At 40.8% G+C, this 20587-nt stretch overlaps 1 protein-coding gene across 1 annotated transcript in view; it reads right to left on the reverse strand.

Annotated features, from left to right (window-relative positions):
• Window positions 1–18594, reverse strand: part of LOC311129111 (myoD family inhibitor domain-containing protein-like) — a 29818-nt gene extending 11224 nt beyond the window's left edge. Inside the window, exons 1-3 of the mRNA XM_084161394.1 lie at window positions 18356–18594; window positions 17902–18064; window positions 16066–16194 (exon numbers count right to left, since the gene is read on the reverse strand). Of these exons, the coding sequence (XP_084017520.1) occupies window positions 16066–16194; window positions 17902–17995 (223 nt within the window). The 5' untranslated portion in view covers window positions 17996–18064; window positions 18356–18594. The remainder of the gene's footprint in view (window positions 1–16065; window positions 16195–17901; window positions 18065–18355) is intronic.
• Window positions 18595–20587: the final 1993 nt, after the last annotated feature.

A 20587-nucleotide genomic window follows, 5' to 3' on the forward strand; every position in this document is an offset into this window, starting at 1 on the left:
GCAAAGTCAGTGTTCCTATCCGGACAAGAAAACATATCTCCCATAAAAAAATGAACAACTCCCACACGTTTAAAAAATCATAAGCGATTAAAATTGAACAGTTGTGTGGTTTACCACAAAAACCTGTTCGGAGCTGGTGGAAATACACAACCTGACAGATCGCATTAAAACACCATGTTTAGGAGAGGAAAAAACACTTCAAATTGGACTTCTAACCACCCTATTTCTAACACATCAACAACTGTTGAGAGTGTACATTTGTAGTTGAATAATACATGGAGTATTCCTCTACACAGGCTGTCAAACATATCACCGGGAACTGGGGGTGAGTGGTTCTTGACTGTCTAAGCAGCATCCCAATTTGGTCCCTTGTATCTGACAGGCTCAAATATCTTGGGAGCATTTTTAAAAAGGCCAGTGTATGATGGATTCATGAAGAACACACAAATATAATTGCCATTTGTCACCAAGTCTTCAGCGAGTAGTACCCCACGCCATGGGGACCGCAGCGCCAATGCGCCTAGAGAGCACTACGGTCTGTGTGCGGGATCGCTCTGTATGTAAAACTGTGTATAAACATCAACTTTTTTTTGTGGGGCAGAAAATAGGTCCTATAGGAAGAATTCAAAATCGCACCCAAAAAACACAAGGAGTATATTTACATTTACATTTTAGTCATTTAGAAGACGCTCTTATCCAGAGTGACTTACAGTTAGTGCATACATTATTATATATATTTTTTCATACTGGCCCCCCCGTGGGAAGTATATCACATGGACCCACCAGGAAGACACAGGTATATTTATGAACATCAACTCAAATGTGCTGTATAAACAGTAATTCTAAAATAGTACAGGTACCGGAAATATAACTAAGAGGTCAAAACAGGGCAGCTTGGAAATTCTAATTTGCACATTACTACACTGTAAGTCATACACGTAAGGCAGGAGCTGGATTGGAGTGAAAACTAGAGCGCTGTGTTTCTATGGCTCAAGCCTTTTTAATTTTAAGAGAGAGAGAGAGAGAGAGAGAGAGAGAGAGAGAGAGAGAGAGAGAGAGAGAGAGAGAGAGAGAGAGAGAGAGAGAGAGAGAGAGAGAGATCTGTTTGCAGAGACCTATTAGGATGCCTGTCATAAGGAACATACATAGTTATTCAAATGACACATGTCAGCAGGCTAAACAGATCCATCCAGCCCCATCTCCTAATAGCTAGCCAGATACACCATGCTTGTGGTTTGTGAGTCAAAATGCACTGTGGAATGCACTGTGGAAAGTGGAATACTCACAGGAAAAAAACAGACAAATATTATAAGCAAGATGTAAACTAATCCAACAGGAGCATTTCTTTCTAAATCAACTTGTTTGTTTATCTTCGTAACCATTACAGTACATATTATAAACATGTCTCCTATACATGTTCTGGCCGTATACCTGGTTGATCGAAATGCTAATTTGTGAATGTGCCAATGACCTAGCAGCGGTCTCATCATCCCCTAAACAGCCTGGGGTGGTGTTTCCCCTCCTAACAAACAGCCCTGTAATGTCTGGCTGGCTGGGCAGCTCAATCCAAAGGGATATATTTTCTCATTAGAAATTATACATCTCCCATTCCCATATTTATAGACTCAAAACCAGGGGAATTATATGTAGAGAAGAGGGGGAAAAATAGGACCATGAATGTTATTACAAAGGCTCTGATTAAAATGTTCCTTCGGCATATCAATGCTCATTTACGGTTTGACCTTCCAACTCCGTGACAAGGACTTTCTTTATTGTGTCGGAGGACAGGTTGTTAGAAGGGACAAGCAATGTCAGAATCATCATGAATTGTCCTTTCGACTATTCCAACTCAACACAACCCAGGCTGTGATCATTGTACATGCAAATATCAGGCGTACAAATTGCATTTGAATTGCATTCAAATTGATTAAATAGAAAATCTAGCGTGAAAATGTTGCTGAGTGTTAGGGTGCTGTAGCTTAGAATAGCCTGGATAAGCTAGTCCAACTAGCCTAGTCTAACTGTAATTAATGGAGACAGACTAGCATTCACCATAACATTTAGTATAGCAGGAAGACATTCAACACATGCAGCGTAACAGGAAAATGAATCTTGCTTCAATAGAATAAAACATGTGACAATCGTGGTTGTCGTGGTAATGTCAGATCACTCCTATACTAAAAAAGTAACCTTCCAACTGATCACACACAGCTCTATTTATCTTAGCCTAGTGACGATAGGCCATCTGTGCTTGTTGAGGAAACTAAATTACCTTCTCTGATAGGATACTCTTTCAGCAAGATGTGAGATGTTATGTGACAGAACTGTTGTAACTCAATTAGACCGCCTATCCTCTATTCTGAGGGTATTGTATAATATAGCATCTCATTCCTGGAGAAACAACCATATCTACGCTCATGTCTTATTTTCCTGCCGTTTTGAATGAGGAAAGTCACTATTACTCAGCTGTTTTTCACCGTGGCACACTTAATTATTTGTGACAAATTATCATTCAAATTTGGTTCTTCAAAATGTAACCTGCTGTAGTGATCTGACACTTGAGTGTTTTAATTTTCTGAACCATTCCTCTTTTATTTTTTTCCCCCAGTCTCTTTCCTTCCCTCTTTTAGACTGCCCCTCTCACGCTCTCTTGATAACAATGACAAGGAAAGCAGGGCGTCTGGGATTTACTAACTTCAAATTTGGTAATTTCGCCGCTGATTGAGGGAAAAAAATAACCCCTTCGGACTTTGTTCTGCTTAATTACATTTTACAGTGGAGAAAGCAACTTGAAAGACAAGAGCTTGATTCGACAACCTGAACCTTTCAGGCGCTCTTGGGGAAGGTGGAGGCTATCATCAATTATCCTTCGATTTCAAAACGGAACATTTGGCGAGATGAATATGTCTGACTGCTATCTAAATCATTAAAAACACCCAATGAGATGCCATTTTCTCTTAAATTAATCACATTGAGAGGAAAATCATTCACATTGCACAAAAGGCAAAAGCGCACAGGCATTGAAGTTCTTCTCTTTTCCCCTCTTGTGTTGTGTGGAATTTGGTGTGCTGCTAATTTGAGTAGTGCTAATGTAGCATAACAGAACAGATCAAGGACATCCACCACAGCCTTAAAACCTGAGCGCTGCTGAATGACACTAAATGCAGTCTTTTCTCCCTCCATTTCTGTCTTAAGCTTTATCAAATCCCAATTTTTCCCCAATCTGTTTCCATCTGAGACCAAAAGAGGAATGTAGTAAAATCAAATGTAAAAATGTCTTCACAAGTTTGAGAAAGTGCACATCTTGCACAGATTTAGGCTTTACACAGGCAGCTACCACATTTTCTAGAAAGATCAATTATGACGTGACTCAGAGCAGGCCTAGGGGAGCTGCCAGACTCCAAGCTCGCAGAGTGCTCCACCCTCTCTCTGACGACTCAAAACCAAAACTAAGCAACAGAGAAGTGGAGTGAAGAGAGGGAGGGGGGATGAGGAGAACGGGGAGTATTTTCAGTTTCAGTTCAATCGATGACTCACAGATTCCACCAATTTCTAAATCTCTATGCTGAAGTTAGCTACAAGTTCCACAGGAAACTGACTTGTTTGAAATTCAAACGGGGCACAATGCATCTGGAGGGAGGGCATTGCAGTACTAACAGCACTGGAGAGGAGGACAGATGCATTTCAAATCAACACACAGTAACAACAAAAAACGACAAAAGAAACTTGGCAAAACTGAGCAGTCCATAACGGCCAGCCAATATAGGGTCTGTATGGGGCCGTCAGTCTATAAAAAATATCTATAGACATGGTACCTTTATTTGCTCAGTATCAATCTGAGCATTAACCAAAGCTAATGGGACAGCTGTGGGTCAATGGTCTTTGTCTTCAGAGGTGCCAATCAGGGCCTTAAGCTGTGTGATCAGACTAGGGGACAGAGGTGCTAGTCTGCCTCTGAGTGGGTTTTTAACGGAGACGGCCGTATTGATTTCAGCTCTAGCCGGGGAGCGCCGTCTGCACTGTGTCTGAATGGAGCCAGCCCAGCCGGGTCCCCAGTCACAGTCCAGTGATCAGAGCCCTGACAGAATGACCTACCAGAGAGGTGGTGAACCTGCAAACACGATGGGGGCACAGGAGGGGCAACATCACTAGAGATCTCTGTAATAGAAAAGGGTTTTAACCTTAATGTTGGAGCCAAAACCCTGTTAGAGGCCAAGTAATCCCCCCCTGCACCACTCTCATTTGATGTGGGCCCCCATGTGTGTGTGTGAGCTTTCCTTCTCTCTTCTCCAAGGCACTACCCCTGTGCTGTGTTGTGGGGTTGGTTTGGGAGCCAACAGAGTGGAGCTGCACTAGGGCATTGCTGTTCAGGGAATGCAGCAGAGCCTTTGTAGTAGAGTTGATATAGTGGAGCTCTATGGACACCTGCTCTGACTGCTCCAAGAAGACAGGTAAACTAGGGAATGAGATCTAGGCCAGTGTGTTTTACTATTATTAGAAAACTGACAATAATTTGAATGTGTTTGAGTATTCAAATCCTTCCTCCAACACTGCAAAACAATCAATATTTCGTTCTCCATAGTCTTTGTTTCTTTCGTTCTCCATAGCCAATAACCTTGTGTTTGAATTATGACGGTGATATCTGATATCCCACACATTAGAAATACTTGTGTATGAGATTTCAGTACATAAATGGATGGTACACGAACTGACTTCTTGGAAAGGTGGCCTTTGGAAAGTATTCAGACCCCTTGACTTTTTCCACATTTTGTTACATTACAGCCTTATTCTAAAATTGATTAAATAAAAATCCTCAGCAATCTACACACAATACCCCATAATGACAAACAAAAAACCCAGAAATAACTTATTTACATAACTATTCAGAGCCTTTGCTATGAGACTCAAAATTGAGCTCAGGTGCATCCTGTTTACATTGATCATCCTTGAGATGTTTCTACAACTTGAATGGAGTCCCCCTGTGGTAAAGTAAATTGATTGGACATGATTTGGAAATGCACACACCTGTCTATATAAAGGTCCCACAGTTGACAGTGCATGTCAGAGCAAAAACCAAGCCTTGAGGTCAAAGGTATTGTCCATAGAGCTCCGAGACAGGATTATGTCAAGGCACAGATCTGGGGAAGGGTACCAAAACATTTCTGCAGCATTGAAGGTCCCCAAGAACACAGCGGAAGTTTGGAACCACCAAGACTCTTCCTAGAGCTGGCCGCCTGGCCAAACTGAGCAATTGGGGGAGAAGGGCCTTGGACAGGGAGGGGACCAAGAACCCGATGGTCACTCTGACAGAGCTCTAGAGTTCCTCTGTGGAGATGGGAGAACCTCCCAGAAGGACAACCATCTCTGCAGCACTCCACCAATCAGGCCTTTATGGTAGAGTGGCCAGACGGAAGCCACTCCTCAGTAAAAGGCACATGACAGCCCGCTTGGAGTTTGCCAAAAGGCACCTAAAGACTCTCAGACCATGAGAAACAAGATTCTCTGGTCTAATGAAACCAAGATTGAACTCCTTGGCCTGAATGCCAAGCGTCATGTATGGAGGAAACCTGGCACCATCCCTACGGTGAAGCACGGTGGTGGCAGCATCATGCTGTGGGGATGTTTTTCAGCGGCAGGGAGACTAGTCAGGATGGAGGCAAAGATGAACAGAGCAAAGTACAGAGAGATCCTTGATGAAAACCTGCTCCAGAGCGCTCAGGACCTCAGACCGGTGCAAAGGTTCACCTTCCAACAGGACAATGAACCTAAGCACAAAGCCAAGACAACGCAGGAGTGGCTTCAGGACAAGTCTCTGAATGTCCTTGAGTGGCCCAGCCAGAGCGCAGACTTGACCCGATCAAATATCTCTGGAGAGACCTGAAACCGGCTGTGCAGTGACGCTCCCCATCCAACAGAGCTTGAGAGGATCTGCAGAGAAGAATAGGGGAAAAACTCCCCAAATACAGCTGTGCCAAGCTTGTAGCGTCATACCCAAGAAGACTCGAGGCTGTAATCGCTGCCAAAGGTGCTTCAACAAAGTACTGAGTAAAGGGTCTGAATACTTATGTAAATGTGATATCATTATTTTATTTGTAATAAATTAGCAACATTTCTAAAAAACTGTTTTTGCTTTGTCATTATGGGGTATTGTGTGTAGATTGATGAGGGGGGAAAAACTATTTAAATCAATTTTAGAATAAGGCTGTAACCTAACAAAATGTGGGAAAAGTCAAGGGGTCTGAATACTTTCCGAAGGCACTGTATCAAATAATTTCACTTAAGTATTTTCAATCTCTCTTTTTTTGTTTAAAACATCCACAATGAATAGGCTTCAACACTTCTGGAAATGCTAATTGAATGCTTGAAATTTCCCATATGAAATCCATCTACAGCAAGACAATGAGGAAATAATTACCACAGAGGTAGAATTACAATGGCCATTTTAATCAACCCCTGTGCTACCATTTCACCCTATTTATACTGTTTTTGATTCCATGATCCACTGGTAAGTAATCACTTGAAAATTATGCCTCTGTTTTAATGGGCTCTTGCTTTAGACATTTTTTCAGTAGAGACGGGTGTCTACTGGATTACAATAAAGATTTAGCTCTTAGGTAACAACAACCATGCTGTTCTTTTTGGCAGAAATACTAGCACAAAAAAAAAACAGATAGACTAATTTTTTTAATACTGATGATATATGAAAGTTTCTGAAGTTTACAGGATCTTACCCTGTATACTAGGGTGTTACATTTTGTATGTGGGTCTAACTCATCTTTACACTACACAAAACAATGACGATTCCTGGATATCCCACTAATTTCATAGATGCTATATTGAGGCATCAATAAGCAAGAAGAAAGCTCTTCTGCAACATCCACCAGCGAAGCAACAATTCATTGACATACATCTACCATTGGAAGTGTCAAATATTAACTTCCTAAAGGTGATTTCTGCACCCGGGTAATAACCTTGAAGCTTCCAGAGTAAAAGCACAATCAGGGATTCACACAAAGGCCACACTAATGTATTTCTTTTCAAGGCGACAGCCATGTTATTTGACCTCACGACTTCACTTCAGAATTTCCCTCAAGATAAAAAAAATAAAATCAGTTCAGCAGCCAGGGTTCTTCTTTATCCATGGCGAGAGCACTTCAACTATTTGACAATCACATTGAATAATGTGGCGATTAAACACCTAAAACTGGCGTTAGGTCATGGCAATTTATTTAAGGCCCGGGCCTGCAGAGCCAAAGCCCTGTTTGGAGGAGATATCAGCTGAGTGTATCCCCATAGAGGCCGAGCCACACAAAACCCTGCTAGCTGCCACATACTGGGGCCTTATAGTTGAAGGGCTCTGACAAGAAATAGTGACCTGAACATACATGACCTTCACGTTTTGCATATTAAAGGTCAGAAATAACTTGAGCTAAATAACACAAGTTTAACTGTTAAAGAGTAACATTAATGAAAACCAGATGTTTTAGGCTAAGTTGTAGTGAAACACGTCAATTATGGTCTTCATTTTAACAGTTTGTTGCAAAAGTGATATATTTTGGTCTTTTAGTAGTAAATCTAGGTCTTTTTGCCCCTAGCGGTTCAACTCTAGCATTGAAATCGTGATGTAGAGGCACCTTGAGAAGGTGCCTCTATGTCATCTCAAGGGAGGGGGTTCAGTATGAAATACACTATTTTCTAGATGAGCTGGGTGGTACCACCTCAAGGCTTACTATATTTGGCAATGGTCTTGGTAAGTGGAGTGTGCCAATATATTTTGCATGATGCTTCCTTGACTACTGACGTTACACAAAATTCAAAAGGCAGTATGGCACATTTCCACATGACCAAATTCAAATTTTTTGCTTAGTTTCATACACATCTATGTGCTTTTACAAATAAAAAAAACAGGCTATGATGATTATACGTTTATATTCGTAGCTACATCCATCGTCAAAAGACCGATGACAATGGTGGTCATGCCAACTATTTTTCCCAATCGCTATGACTGGCACAGTCTGCTAAAACAGTTGGCTCATAGTTCACTGGTTGTGAGTTCTAACCCCACAAGGGGCAGATATTTTTCCTGTGCCCATATACTATTAATTCTGAAAAGTGAAACCATACCTGTGAGAGGGGTCACCCTGGTAGTAGTTGTAGGTTTTTATACAGTACCCAAGACCAATCTGAGAGTTAATTTGACCATTGGAAAAAGAGCTACTGCATAAATACTGCAATGCGGGTTGGATTGAATTGAGCCCCTAATTTTCATTTTGAAGGTGATGATTGCACTTTTCTTCCCAAAGCAATAACGCAATAAATGTGAGTCCACATTTCATTATATATTTTTTGTGCCCCATGGGCGATTCGAACTTACACCGCAGGTGGCAATAGATAAAGAACTCAGCGCCTTACCACTGTGAGCCAACTGTCCAGAGCCTAATATAATCGCAATACACAGAATTGTATTATCAGAGTGTGCCAGGGGACTTCTGGTAACTATGCTTTAGTGAGAAAGTGTTGGGATCAGGTACAACTAAGTTTTCCCACCCGCAAAATTAATATTTATGAGCTACTTCTCACCTGAATGCATTTCTTTTTTTTAAGGGGTTGGGCAAAGGCTGAAAGTGGGGTTGGAAGATACCCTTTAAGACAGAAATAGACAACACGTTCAAATAACAAGCGGCAGTTTTTCTGTTTTGATTCAGGCTAATAAAAACAACAGACCCAGACAGATCACATGCAGCATAGGGCACCCAACAACTTGGAAATCGGACAGAGGGAGGAAAGAAAAAGGAATAAAATGGCACTATGTTGTCAGTCAGATGATTCCCTCCCGATTTCCTGTTTCAGTAAGCGAGGGCTTCATTACAATCAACCAGACCTGTTCAGTGCTCATCAGTTCCCTCGGCCTGGATGTCTAACATTGCATTCTGTAAGCTTACTGTATATTCAAAATATTTATATTTACATTCAATTTGCTAAACAAGCCCTCTATACACAGATTTGGTTTTTATCATTATTTTAAGTGATTAAAACATGTTCCTGCACCTTTCGCTCAAAATGAGATTTGTCGTCCCAAACACAGTCTGTGGGGGGTGACTACAATTACTACATTAAAACTGTTGTCACAGACTTCTTTATTTTTAGATGAAAGTGATGCATTTCACTTGCCAGTAGTGCAGCACACCATACAGTACACTGCATAGTCTACACCTAGGGCTGGCACAATAACCGTATAACCATGTAACTGAAGGTTATGGATGAAGACCTTCATGAAAATAAAATAACCGTCATAACAATTAAAAAAATATGTATATATATTTTTTGATTTGGATAACAATTAAAAACATATGTATATATATTTTTTGATTTGGATAACAATTAAAAAAATATGTATATATATTTTTGGATTTGGGTGTGGAACGAACAGCTGACTGAAGACAGGACGGCCAGGCATTCGTGTGGCAATTTGACTGGTAAACTCATGGGTACACTCGCAATGGCTGCAATAATTGTCATGGTAATGTAAAACGTTAATTCAAATGATGTTAACAGATGTGGCTCATGCAATGGAATTTATTTTTTTGTCAGGAGCGGAGCTGAGAAAATGTACGTCAATGTTAAAAAAAAATATATATATATTTTTTTTACATTGCTATTCTAACGGTCATTACGTTGACCGCTGTCATTTGGCTAGCCAATTACCATCATCCAAAATTCCATGACCATCACAACCCTACCTACACCTGCTAGCTACAGTAGAAACCTTGGTTTGAAAAGTTCTTGCTTCAAAATCCCTGTTCGAAACTGCTCCGGTAAACAAACCAATGGCAAGTCATTAGCGTAAGACCAAAAAGGCGCCCTGGAAAAGTTTAACAGCCTAGAAACAAAGAGTTGCTGTATCAGAATGTAAACAATCCTCTTAAAACAACTACATGGATGGAAGCAATCAGGTTGTTGTTGCTATTAGCGTTGCCTGACACCACACTCTCCTTATGGAGTGGCAAACACGAGGGGTTTAGAGGAGTTAGAGATCCTGCTTTTTCTGTTTGTACTGCTGTACTATTCTGACCTGGAAAGTGGATACTCAACTCTGTTTCAAACAACAGTAAATCTTGAGGTAATGAGATTTTGCCAAGAGGCTAAAGCAGTGTGATTTAAGTGTAAAGTATTGCTTTGGCAAACTTCGCAGGTTAAATGACGAGCAGTAAGAGGCATTGTGAGTGGGTTAATAGTGACACTTGAAGACAAGAGATCAGTTGGTAGTGAATTGGAAGAACATTCTGGAGAACAGGAACAGAACAGGTTGTTTCTATTATCACAGTTCTAACTCAGTGGGACTCCGAGTTGGAAATCGGGTGTGACATGTACTTTCCATTCAAAAACAAATGGCGAGGACTTTCCAATCAATTTATTTTCGTTTCCCCTATTATTTCTGCTGAACAAAAGGGCAAAATGATGCATGAGGAAGCGTTTACATTGCTTAACCCTTTACACTCGTGGGAATGTAAATGTTTTACAGAATGAATATGAAAAGCATATGCATAACCATGGTAGCAGTTGAAAGGGAACAGTTTGGAGATAATGGAACAATTATTACACTAAAGGTGAGGACACAACAGTTCACCTGACAAGACTGAATGCAACCATTACACTGTTGATTTTATGTGCATTTTACATTTACTGTACATTTTGCCGCATTTGCTGATAACGAAAACTGAAAATACTCCGGAGACATTCAGTAACATGATAAGACTATTTCTGGAAAATGTGGGATAGGTGCATCATAAGACAAAAAAATGACAGGGGTTTGGTTGAGGACTAACTGGTGTCTCCAAGCAGCCACACACCTCTCCAAAGTATGCACAGTTCCTAAGCAATTTCAATGCACTTTTATAATTCAAAGAACAGTCTTCAACTATAAAAGGTACTTTCTTTAGCTCTCCTAGCTGTGCCGTTGAGGAACTAGAGCAAGGACACTTATACAGTGAGGGAAAAAAGTATTTGATCACCTGCTGATTTTGTACGTTTGCCCACTGACAAAGAAATGACCAGTCTATAATTTTAATGGTAGGTTTATTTGAACAGTGAGAGACAGAATAACAACAAAAAAATCCAGAAAAACGGATGTCAAAAATGTTATAAATTGATTTGCATTTTAATGAGGGAAATAAGTATTTGACCCCCTCTCAATTAGAAAGATTTCTGGCTCCCAGGTGTCTTTTATACAGGTAACGAGCTGAGATTAGGAGCACACTCTTAAAGGGAGTGCTCCTAATCTCAGTTTGTTACCTGTATAAAAGACACCTGTCCACAGAAGCAATCAATCAGATTCCAAACTCTCCACCATGGCCAAGACCAAAGAGCTCTCCAAGGATGTCAGGGACAAGATTATAGACCTACACAAAGCTGGAATGGGCTACAAGACCATCGCCAAGCAGCTTGATGAGAAGGTGACAACAGTTGGTGCGATTATTCGCAAATGGAAGAAACACAAAAGAACTGTCAATCTCCCTCGGCCTGGGGCTCCATGCAAGATCTCACCCCGTGGAGTTGCAATGATCATGAGAACGGTGAGGAATAAGCCCAGAACTACACGGGAGGATGTTGTCAATGATCTCAAGGCAGCTGGGACCATAGTCACCAAGAAAACAATTGGTTACACACTACACCGTGAAGGACTGAAATCCTGCAGCGCCCGCAAGGTCCCCCTGCTCAAGAAAGCACATATACAGGGCCGTCTGAAGTTTGCCAATGAACATCTGAATGATTCAGAGGAGAACTGGGTGAAAGTGTTGTGGTCAGATGAGACCAAAATCGAGCTCTTTGGCATCAACTCAACTCGCCGTGTTTGGAGGAGGAGGAATGCTGCCTATGACCCCAAGAACACCATCCCCACCGTCAAACATGGAGGTGGAAACATTATGCTTTGGGGGTGTTTTTCTGCTAAGGGGACAGGACAACTTCACCGCATCAAAGGGACGATGGACGGGGCCATGTACCGTCAAATCTTGGGTGAGAACCTCCTTCCCTCAGCCAGGGCATTGAAAATGGGTTGTGGATGGGTATTCCAGCATGACAATGACCCAAAACACACGGCCAAGGCAACAAAGGAGTGGCTCAAGAAGAAGCACATTAAGGTCCTGGAGTGGCCTAGCCAGCCTCCAGACCTTAATCCCATAGAAAATATGTGGAGGGAGCTGAAGGTTCGAGTTGCCAAACGTCAGCCTCGAAACCTTAATGACTTGGAGAAGATCTGCAAAGAGGAGTGGGAAAAAATCCCTCCTGAGATGTGTGCAAACCTGGTGGCCAACTACAAGAAACGTCTGACCTCTGTGATTGCCAACAAGGGTTTTGCCACCATGTACTAAGTCATGTTTTGCAGAGGGGTCAAATACTTATTTCCCTCATTAAAATGCAAATCAATTTATAACATTATTGACATGCGTTTTTCTGGATTTTTTTGTTGTTATTCTGTCTCTCACTGTTCAAATAAACCTACCATTAAAATTATAGACTGATCATGTCTTTGTCAGTGGGCAAACCTACAAAATCAGCAGGGGATCAAATACTTTTTTCCCTCATTGTAGTTGTTTTGTTTGGAACACAACCCTGCATCACCGCCATTACACAATTACCGTTGTTTACGTAATCCAAAAACTATCCATTATAAATCGCAATCTGTGTCCGGTGGGCATGATTTTTGAAAGCATGTTCTATTGCTAACATGACTAGCTAAGTTATTCAATACAATCTTACAGTGTTAGGCTTTCACAAGGCAATTCAGTGAAACCAATCGTAATTTTGGTGCGCACAGAAAGGAGTCATGAGTGCATTCAGGTAAAACAAACATAGGCTCATTCTGTTCAGAACAACCCAGGGTATGACGACATGTCATCTTGTAACTGTACAGTAAACATAGTGATCAAAACATTGACACTGTACATGACATGAGTTTGGAGATGTGAAGTGCACATTTGGACTTACGGCTGTTTGGCTTGCTTGGAAGTCATCCAAAGCGGTATTTATCATAATCCTCAATTTCTCTTTTTTCTTTTTTTTCTCATTTTTTTTTTGTAGGGGGTAGATCAGCTTCAATATTTTCTGCATCACTTCCAATCCCCCATATATATTTTTTGCAAATAAATAAATAAAATGTGCAATTTTTTGTCCATTAAAATAACATCAAATTGATCAGAAATACAGTGTAGACATTAATGTTGTAAATGGCTATTGTAGCTGGAAACAGCTGATTTTTTATGGAATATCTACATAGGCGTACAGAGGCCCATTTTCAGCAACCATCAGTCCTGTGTTCCAAAGGCACGTTGTGTTTGCTAATCCAAGTTTATCATTTTAAAAAGGCTAATTGATCATTAGAAAACCCTTTTGCAATTATGTTAGCACAGCTGAAAATTGTTGTGCTGATTAAAGAAGCAATAAAACTGGCCTTCTTGAGAATAGTTGAGTATCTGGAGCATCAGCAATTGTGGGTTCGATTACAGGCTCAAAATTGCCAGGAACAAATAACTTTCTTCTGAAACTCGTCAGTCTATTCTAAGGTTATTCCATGCGAGAAATTGCCAAGAAACGGAAGATCTCGTACAACGCTGTGTACTACTCCCTTCACAGAACAGTGCAAACTGGCTCTAACCAGAATAGAAAGAGGAGTGGGAGGCCCCGGTGCACAACTGAGCAAGAGGACAAATACATTAGAGTGTCTAGTTTGAGAAACAGACGCCTCACAGGTCCTCAACTGGCAGCTTCATTAAATAGTACCCACAAAACACCAGTCTCAACGTCAACAGTGAAGAGGCGACTCCGGGATGCTGACCTTCTAGGCAGAGTTGCAAAGAAAAAGCCATATCTCAGACTGGCCAATAAAAAGAAAAGATTAAGATGGGCAAAAGAACAGACACTGGACAGAGGAAGATTGGAAAAAAGTGTTATGGACAGACGAATCGAAGTTTGAGGTGTTCGGATCACAAAGAAGAACATTTGTGAGACGCAGACCAAATGAAAAGATGCTGGAGGAGTGCTTGATGCCATCTGTCAAGCATGGTGGAGGCAATGTGATGGTCTGGGGGTGCTTTGGTGGTAGTAAAGTGGGAGATTTGTACAGGGTAAAAGGGATCTTGAAGAAGGAAGGCTATCACTCCATTTTGCAACGCCATGCCATACCCTGTGGACGGCGCTTGATTGGAGCCAATTTCCTCCTACAACAGGACAATGACCCAAAGCACAGCTCCAAAGTATGCAAGAACTATTTAGGGAAGAAGCAGTCAGCTGGTATTCTGTCTATAATGGAGTGGCCAGCACAGTCACCGGATCTCAACCTTATTGAGCTGTTGTGGGAGCAGCTTGACCGTATGGTACGTAAGAAGTGCCCATCAAGCCAATCCAACTTACCTGCAATTAATGCAGGGCCAATATCCAAGTTCCTTACTTTTCCTCCTTCCACTTCCCTCTTCCATTTTTGCGGTAATGCTGCAATTATTTGGTTGTAATTTTGGGTAGAGCAGACATTTCCATATGTTTTTGTTAGCTGCGTGTGCGACATAACTCCACCAGTCCTACCTATAATAACATTTACGAATACCTTTTTTTTTAAATCAAAATTTCTATTTATTTTTATCAATTAGTATATTTGAATTTAAGCATAATACTTTAAGTCATGTTAGATTACAGTATTTCAATCACCTCAGACAATTTTTTTCTCAAAAAGTTGCCCAATTAGCAGGAGGGATGGGGGCAACTTCTTGTCGCGTGTGGTGCTCATGTTCAAAACGGCTGTCAGTCAAAACCCATACAGAGCCAGAGCTCTGACGTCATGTATAGCATGTTACTCAACGCTTATAAGTGCCCAAATGTTCAACCCGTATACTGGTATGAGTGTAAAGGGTTAAGAAACAACAAAGTGTGTATCACCTAGACTGCAAAATAACCACAGATTGCTTTGCTGTTGCTATGGTCCCTTCTCTCCTTTCATTTGTAACTGAATCTTTCAGCCGGGTAGCATATTTACATTTTAGTCACTTAGCACAGGGTTTCCCAAACTCGGTCCTGGAGCCCCCATGGGTGCACGTTTTGCTTTTCCCCTAGCACTACACAGCTGATTCAAATAACCAACTAATCATCGTGCTTGTATTATTTGAATCAGATGTGTAGTGCTACGGCAAAAAACTAAAAGTTCACCTAGGGGGCCCCACGACAGAGTGTGGGAAACCCTGATTTAGCAGACGCTCTTATCCAGAGCGACTTACAGTTAGTGCTTTCATCTTAAGATAGCTATGTGGGACAACCACATATCACAGTCATAGTACATTTTTCCTCAATAAAGTAGCTATCAGCAAAGTCAGCACTAGTAAGGGAGATTTTTTTTCTCACAAATAAGGACAACTAAGCATGTTATCTGATTCACTATAAACATGGCTACAGTGCAGACACACTAAAACACTAGACATGCCTTCTAAAGAGATTAAAGTGCACTGAAAGCTCAAACAAGTGGGCATGGACAATCAAGGCCAAACCACAACAGGATTTCCACACTCACACTACAGAAAGCTGAAGGGTTGGAAGAGCAACCAGAAGGAAACATGCCAACTATTGGTCATTATAGCAGAATGAGAGAACACGCATGTTACTTCATCCCATGTTATTGTTATTTAATCCCACAAGATCATTGTATTAAACTTCAATACCATCTGGCCATTTCTCTCTGAAACTGGGAGGGTAACTTTTCAGAAGGACCATCTGTCAACGGGCATGCGTCACTCTGCCACAGGGCCTAACAGTGACAACAAGTGTTGATTGACAAGTCCGAAGGTCCTGACAGAACATGGTCATGACAAAAACATTACTCAGGTAAGATAGCTGGGCTTGGCTACTGCACAAGGCTATACATGTTTAGAGTGTTTCTGTCACTATGTCATTGTTTCTGTCAATGTGTACAGTACAATTGTTAGGTATTGTGTTTTGTGTGGATCCCAGTAAAGTAACAGATGGGGATCTGGGAAAACACGTAATAGCAGGATTTCCTGAGGTACCCCTCAATGTAACACTTACTTCGAACAGGGTCACAATAGGTAGGGCTTTCCCCCATCACGTGACTTTGTCCTTCAGTGGACGTGCCTCTGGGACACAACGTTCTGGATGGGTTTGTAGTTTCAGATGATTCGTTACTGTCACAAGCATCTAGGATCAAAGCACACAACATAAGAAAATGAACAACAGTTTAGCTTAAAAAGAAGGGGGGAAAAGAGACTGACAGAGAGATTGTTTGCATGTCCTCCCATTAAACAGCTCAACTGGTCAAAATAAAGGTGTACTTCTACTCAGAAAAATATGTAAACGGTGATAAGGTCAACTTCGGTGGACGTAATACTAATATCAGGGACAAAATGACAAGCCAAGCCAGGGCTGCCTTATTTTTGCCAGGAGAAAACATTGTCATTTGGCGAAAGGTTACACAACAGAGTCGGGAGCAGGGCGGTTCAGGTAAAACCCAATGCCAGATTTCTGGATCTCATTTTCTCTACTCTGCTCCCGGGTGTGCACTACCTGCCAAGGTTTTTACAACCATAAAGACAGCATTAATCTACATTGAAAAACATATGTAGGCAAAAACCTTCTCCGATAACTATGAAAAAGGACAGCCCATCTCTCTGAGTGACTTTATTAGTATTATGTGATCCCCCATCAAATACTGTACATTAAAGGATCCTTGCAAAAATGCCGTCTCCATTCCTGCTATGTTTAGCCAATATGCTACAACATCAAAAACATCTACAATGTCTTTATGACAGTTGAAAAAACGACTTCCCGTTTGCTTCAGACAGTTCCTGTTTTGGGTTTTTTCGTTTTGTGATATTGGTTTATGTTTTGGTTGTAACATAGCCCTTTTCATGTTGTTTGGTTCTGGAAAAGAAGGTGACGAATGGCTCAGCACAACATGGCAAATTTTATTTACCTTAGCCGGAAGATGCATTTGTTGCAGACCTGTAATGCTGCCGCTCTGTTTAGTAAGCAATGGCAGACAGATGAAGGAGAGGGATGAATGAGCCACAGTGGCTCTAGATAGATATGGCCCAATCTTAGCCAGAGGCATGGGCTGATAGATGGCAAGTCTTTAGTCTTGGTGTGACTCCCTCCCTCTCAGATCGATGCACACTTACAGTAGCAGTGTGATGCATCGCTGTATTTAGTGATTACAGTTAGAAATAAATTAGCCTATTCTCAGAACACCTACAGCCTCCTGAGAGAGGGGAAATGCAGTCTTAACTGAGAAAGGCTTTGAAGGTCCAGCGAAAATCCATTGGCCACCCGTCCCTGTGATTGCTTACTCTGTCCTACTTTGCTATTTTTGACAGTGCTGTAATGATCCTTGGTATAAATAGGATGGGTAACGGTTCAGCGGCTGTTTGAAAGAAGAAGAAAAAAAAAATGGGGCCAAGCTTATTTTACATGTGATAATCTTACGGGCAACTAGAAAGTTAATTAAAAACTATAATTGGCTGTGGTTCCTGCTAATAGTCACCAAGGCATTCCTTCAATCTTTATTGGGAAATAATGAAAACATTATCATACCTAATGCTGGTGTATAGATACCGATGTCTGGCAAAACTACAGGAATATAATTTGAGGGAATGGGTTCATGTTGGTTGTTATTATTGTTCTGAGTGAACTGAGGGATTTTGACATGCAAGGAAAACAAGACCATGATTTCAATTATGACTAATTTTCCATCTTGACCAAGTTATTATTGATAGAATATTCCTTCAATGGTAAATTGACACCAACAGAAGAGATGTAGAGCACAAGTACAACACCTTCACCAAACAAATAAACAACAATTGCATAACAGTCATGTTGTCAGCCCTTATAAGCAGTATATTGTCATACCGTGAGAGTTTGGGAGAAGAGGACTTGTCTCCTGTTGAAGGTTCTTCCCTGGCCCGGCAGGCCCTTCCGGAGGTAAGACTGTCTCCGTGGACATGAGACAGTCCTCTTGAAGAGATACACGACAGATAAAGAAGAAACTCCTTTTCCTCCTTAGCCCTCAACCCTGGGAAATTGAATGTAGACTTGAGTAACAAACTACCACTCAAGTTAACGACAATGAGCAAGTTGCTGGTTCTCGCTCATCATAGAGAGGAGAGTATGAGTGACGTCAACCCACAATATGTCGTTAAAAGTTAGTGGAATTTTCCCCCTCTACTGCCTTACATAAACTATAGAAATGGCAAGGATACCTGCAACTAAGTCGTTTACATTTATACATATGGCTATTTATTATCGAATAAATCACATAGGCCTACACTATGTGAACATGCATAATACGTTTGTTGATAAGTACCTTACAAACATGACAACTCCCTGCCTCAAGTTTGACTTATTTCCATCCCTCCTCCATAGTGAAACGCCTTCTCGTTGGAAAATTCAGCGCTAGTTGTAAATTCAAATATCTCCAAAGTTATCAATACGTTTCCAATTATTCGTTTATTCCGTTTATCACACTGTTCGCGCGGGAAAAGTTGTAATATTACTCCTAATGTCCTCGACGTTCTGCTGGTTCGCTTGAAGAAAGTTTGATCTGAAACATTTTCATCATATCCGGATTCCGAAAACCACTTGCGCACGCTCGGCCAGATGCAGAAATTAGAAAGTTATTGTGCAGTGTGTCTAAAGGACCATGGGAGAAGTAAACTTTGAGGTGTAAACTATTGCCACTTGACTGTATCCTAAACAAAGTGTCCACAAAGTAGCTCGTTTTTGGACACAGGTCCATGAATGGCTAAAGGATTGCAATATTTACCTGGAGCTAACCCTGCAGATAGCACTACTGGGTGATCTGAAAAGTAATAGTCAATCGATCAATAATATAATAATACTTTTAGCAAAAATGTTTATTTTCAATTTACAATCTGTAGAAACAATGAGAATAGAAGGGTTCAGAACTTTTGTGAAACATCACAGTACAGTTGAAAAATATATGGCAAATAGAAATCCAATATGGATGGTGTTAAGAGATAGATGGAGGTGTTGAATGGAGCTGAAGGATGGGACTAATAACAACTAACAACAACTAATAACAACAAGATAACTAATGTAAAGCATACTGAGTGCATAATAAGTATATAGGTTATTATGGACAAAAAAAACATATGGGAGATTGGAAGTGATGCAGACAATTACATTGATGGAAGTTACAATCTATCTGCAATATTGAAGCTGATCTACCCCCTCAAGAAAAAAGGGTCCTCAAAGTATAGCTGCTGCTTATTTCCTCTGAAGGTTATTATCTGCTTGTCACCCATCATTATCTTGATATGCATCGATGCACCTTGTCCAATATTGTAGCAGATCATCTGCCCAAGTCATCACATGACTCAAATAGCTTTTTATCTAACTATTAGGCTTATCACTACTGATGAAAAAAACTATTTAAAAGTACTTTTAAAACTTGCATAATACAATTTGTAATGCATCTTATTAAAGGGGCAGTGCAGACAGAAACGGGATTTTCCTGTGTTTTGAATATACTGAACAAAAATATAAATGCAACATGGAACAATTTTTTTTTTTACTGAGTTACAGTTCATAGAAGGAAATCAGTTAATTGAAATACATTTATTAGGCCCTAATCTATGGATTTCACATGACTGGGCAGGGGCGCAGCCATGGGTGGGCCTGGTAGTGCATAGGCCCACCCACTTGGGAGCCAGGCCCACCCACTGGGGAGCCAGGCCCAGCCAATCATGGCCACCTAATCATCCCCAGCTTTCAATTTGCTCATTCATCCCCCCTCCTCTTCCCTGAAACTATTCCCCAGGTCGTTCCTGTAAATGAGAATGTGTTCTCAGTCAACTTACCTGGTAAAATAAGGGTAAAAAAAATAAAAATGCTCAGGGATTTCACCATGAGGCCAATGGTGACGTTAAAACAGTTACTGAGTTTCATGGCTGTGATAGAGAAAACTGAGGATGGATCAACAGCATTGTACTTACTCCACAATACTAACCTAAATGACTGAGTGAAAAGAAGGAAGCTTGTACATAATACAAATATTCAAAAACATGCATCCTGGTACTGCAAAAAATTTAGCAAATAAATACACTTTTTGTCCTGAATACAAAGCGTTATGTTTGGGACAAATCCAACACAACACGTCACTGAGTATAACTATTTATATTTTCTAGCATGGTGGTAGCTGCATCATGTTATGGGTATGCTTGTCATCAGCAAGGACTAGGGAGTTTTTTAGGATAAAAAGAAACGGAATAGAGCTAAGCACAGGCAAAATCCTAGAGGAAAGCCTGGTACAGTACAGACTAGTTTAATTCAGTAGAGTAGAGTACAGTACAGTTTAGTAATATAATGTGGGTCCCCTGTAGCTCAGTTGGTAGAGCATGGCGCTTGCAACGCCAGGGTTGTGGGTTCGTTTCCCACGGGGGGCCAGTATGAAAATATATGCACTCACTAACTGTAAGAGCGTCTGCTAAATGACTAAAATGTAAAAGAATATATATATATTGTACTGTACTATACTCTACTTTTCATAACTGTACTATAGTGTACTGTAATGAAC

Source organism: Coregonus lavaretus (genome assembly GCF_964263955.1).
Source record: "Coregonus lavaretus genome assembly, chromosome: 5".
NCBI lineage: Eukaryota > Metazoa > Chordata > Actinopteri > Salmoniformes > Salmonidae > Coregonus > Coregonus lavaretus.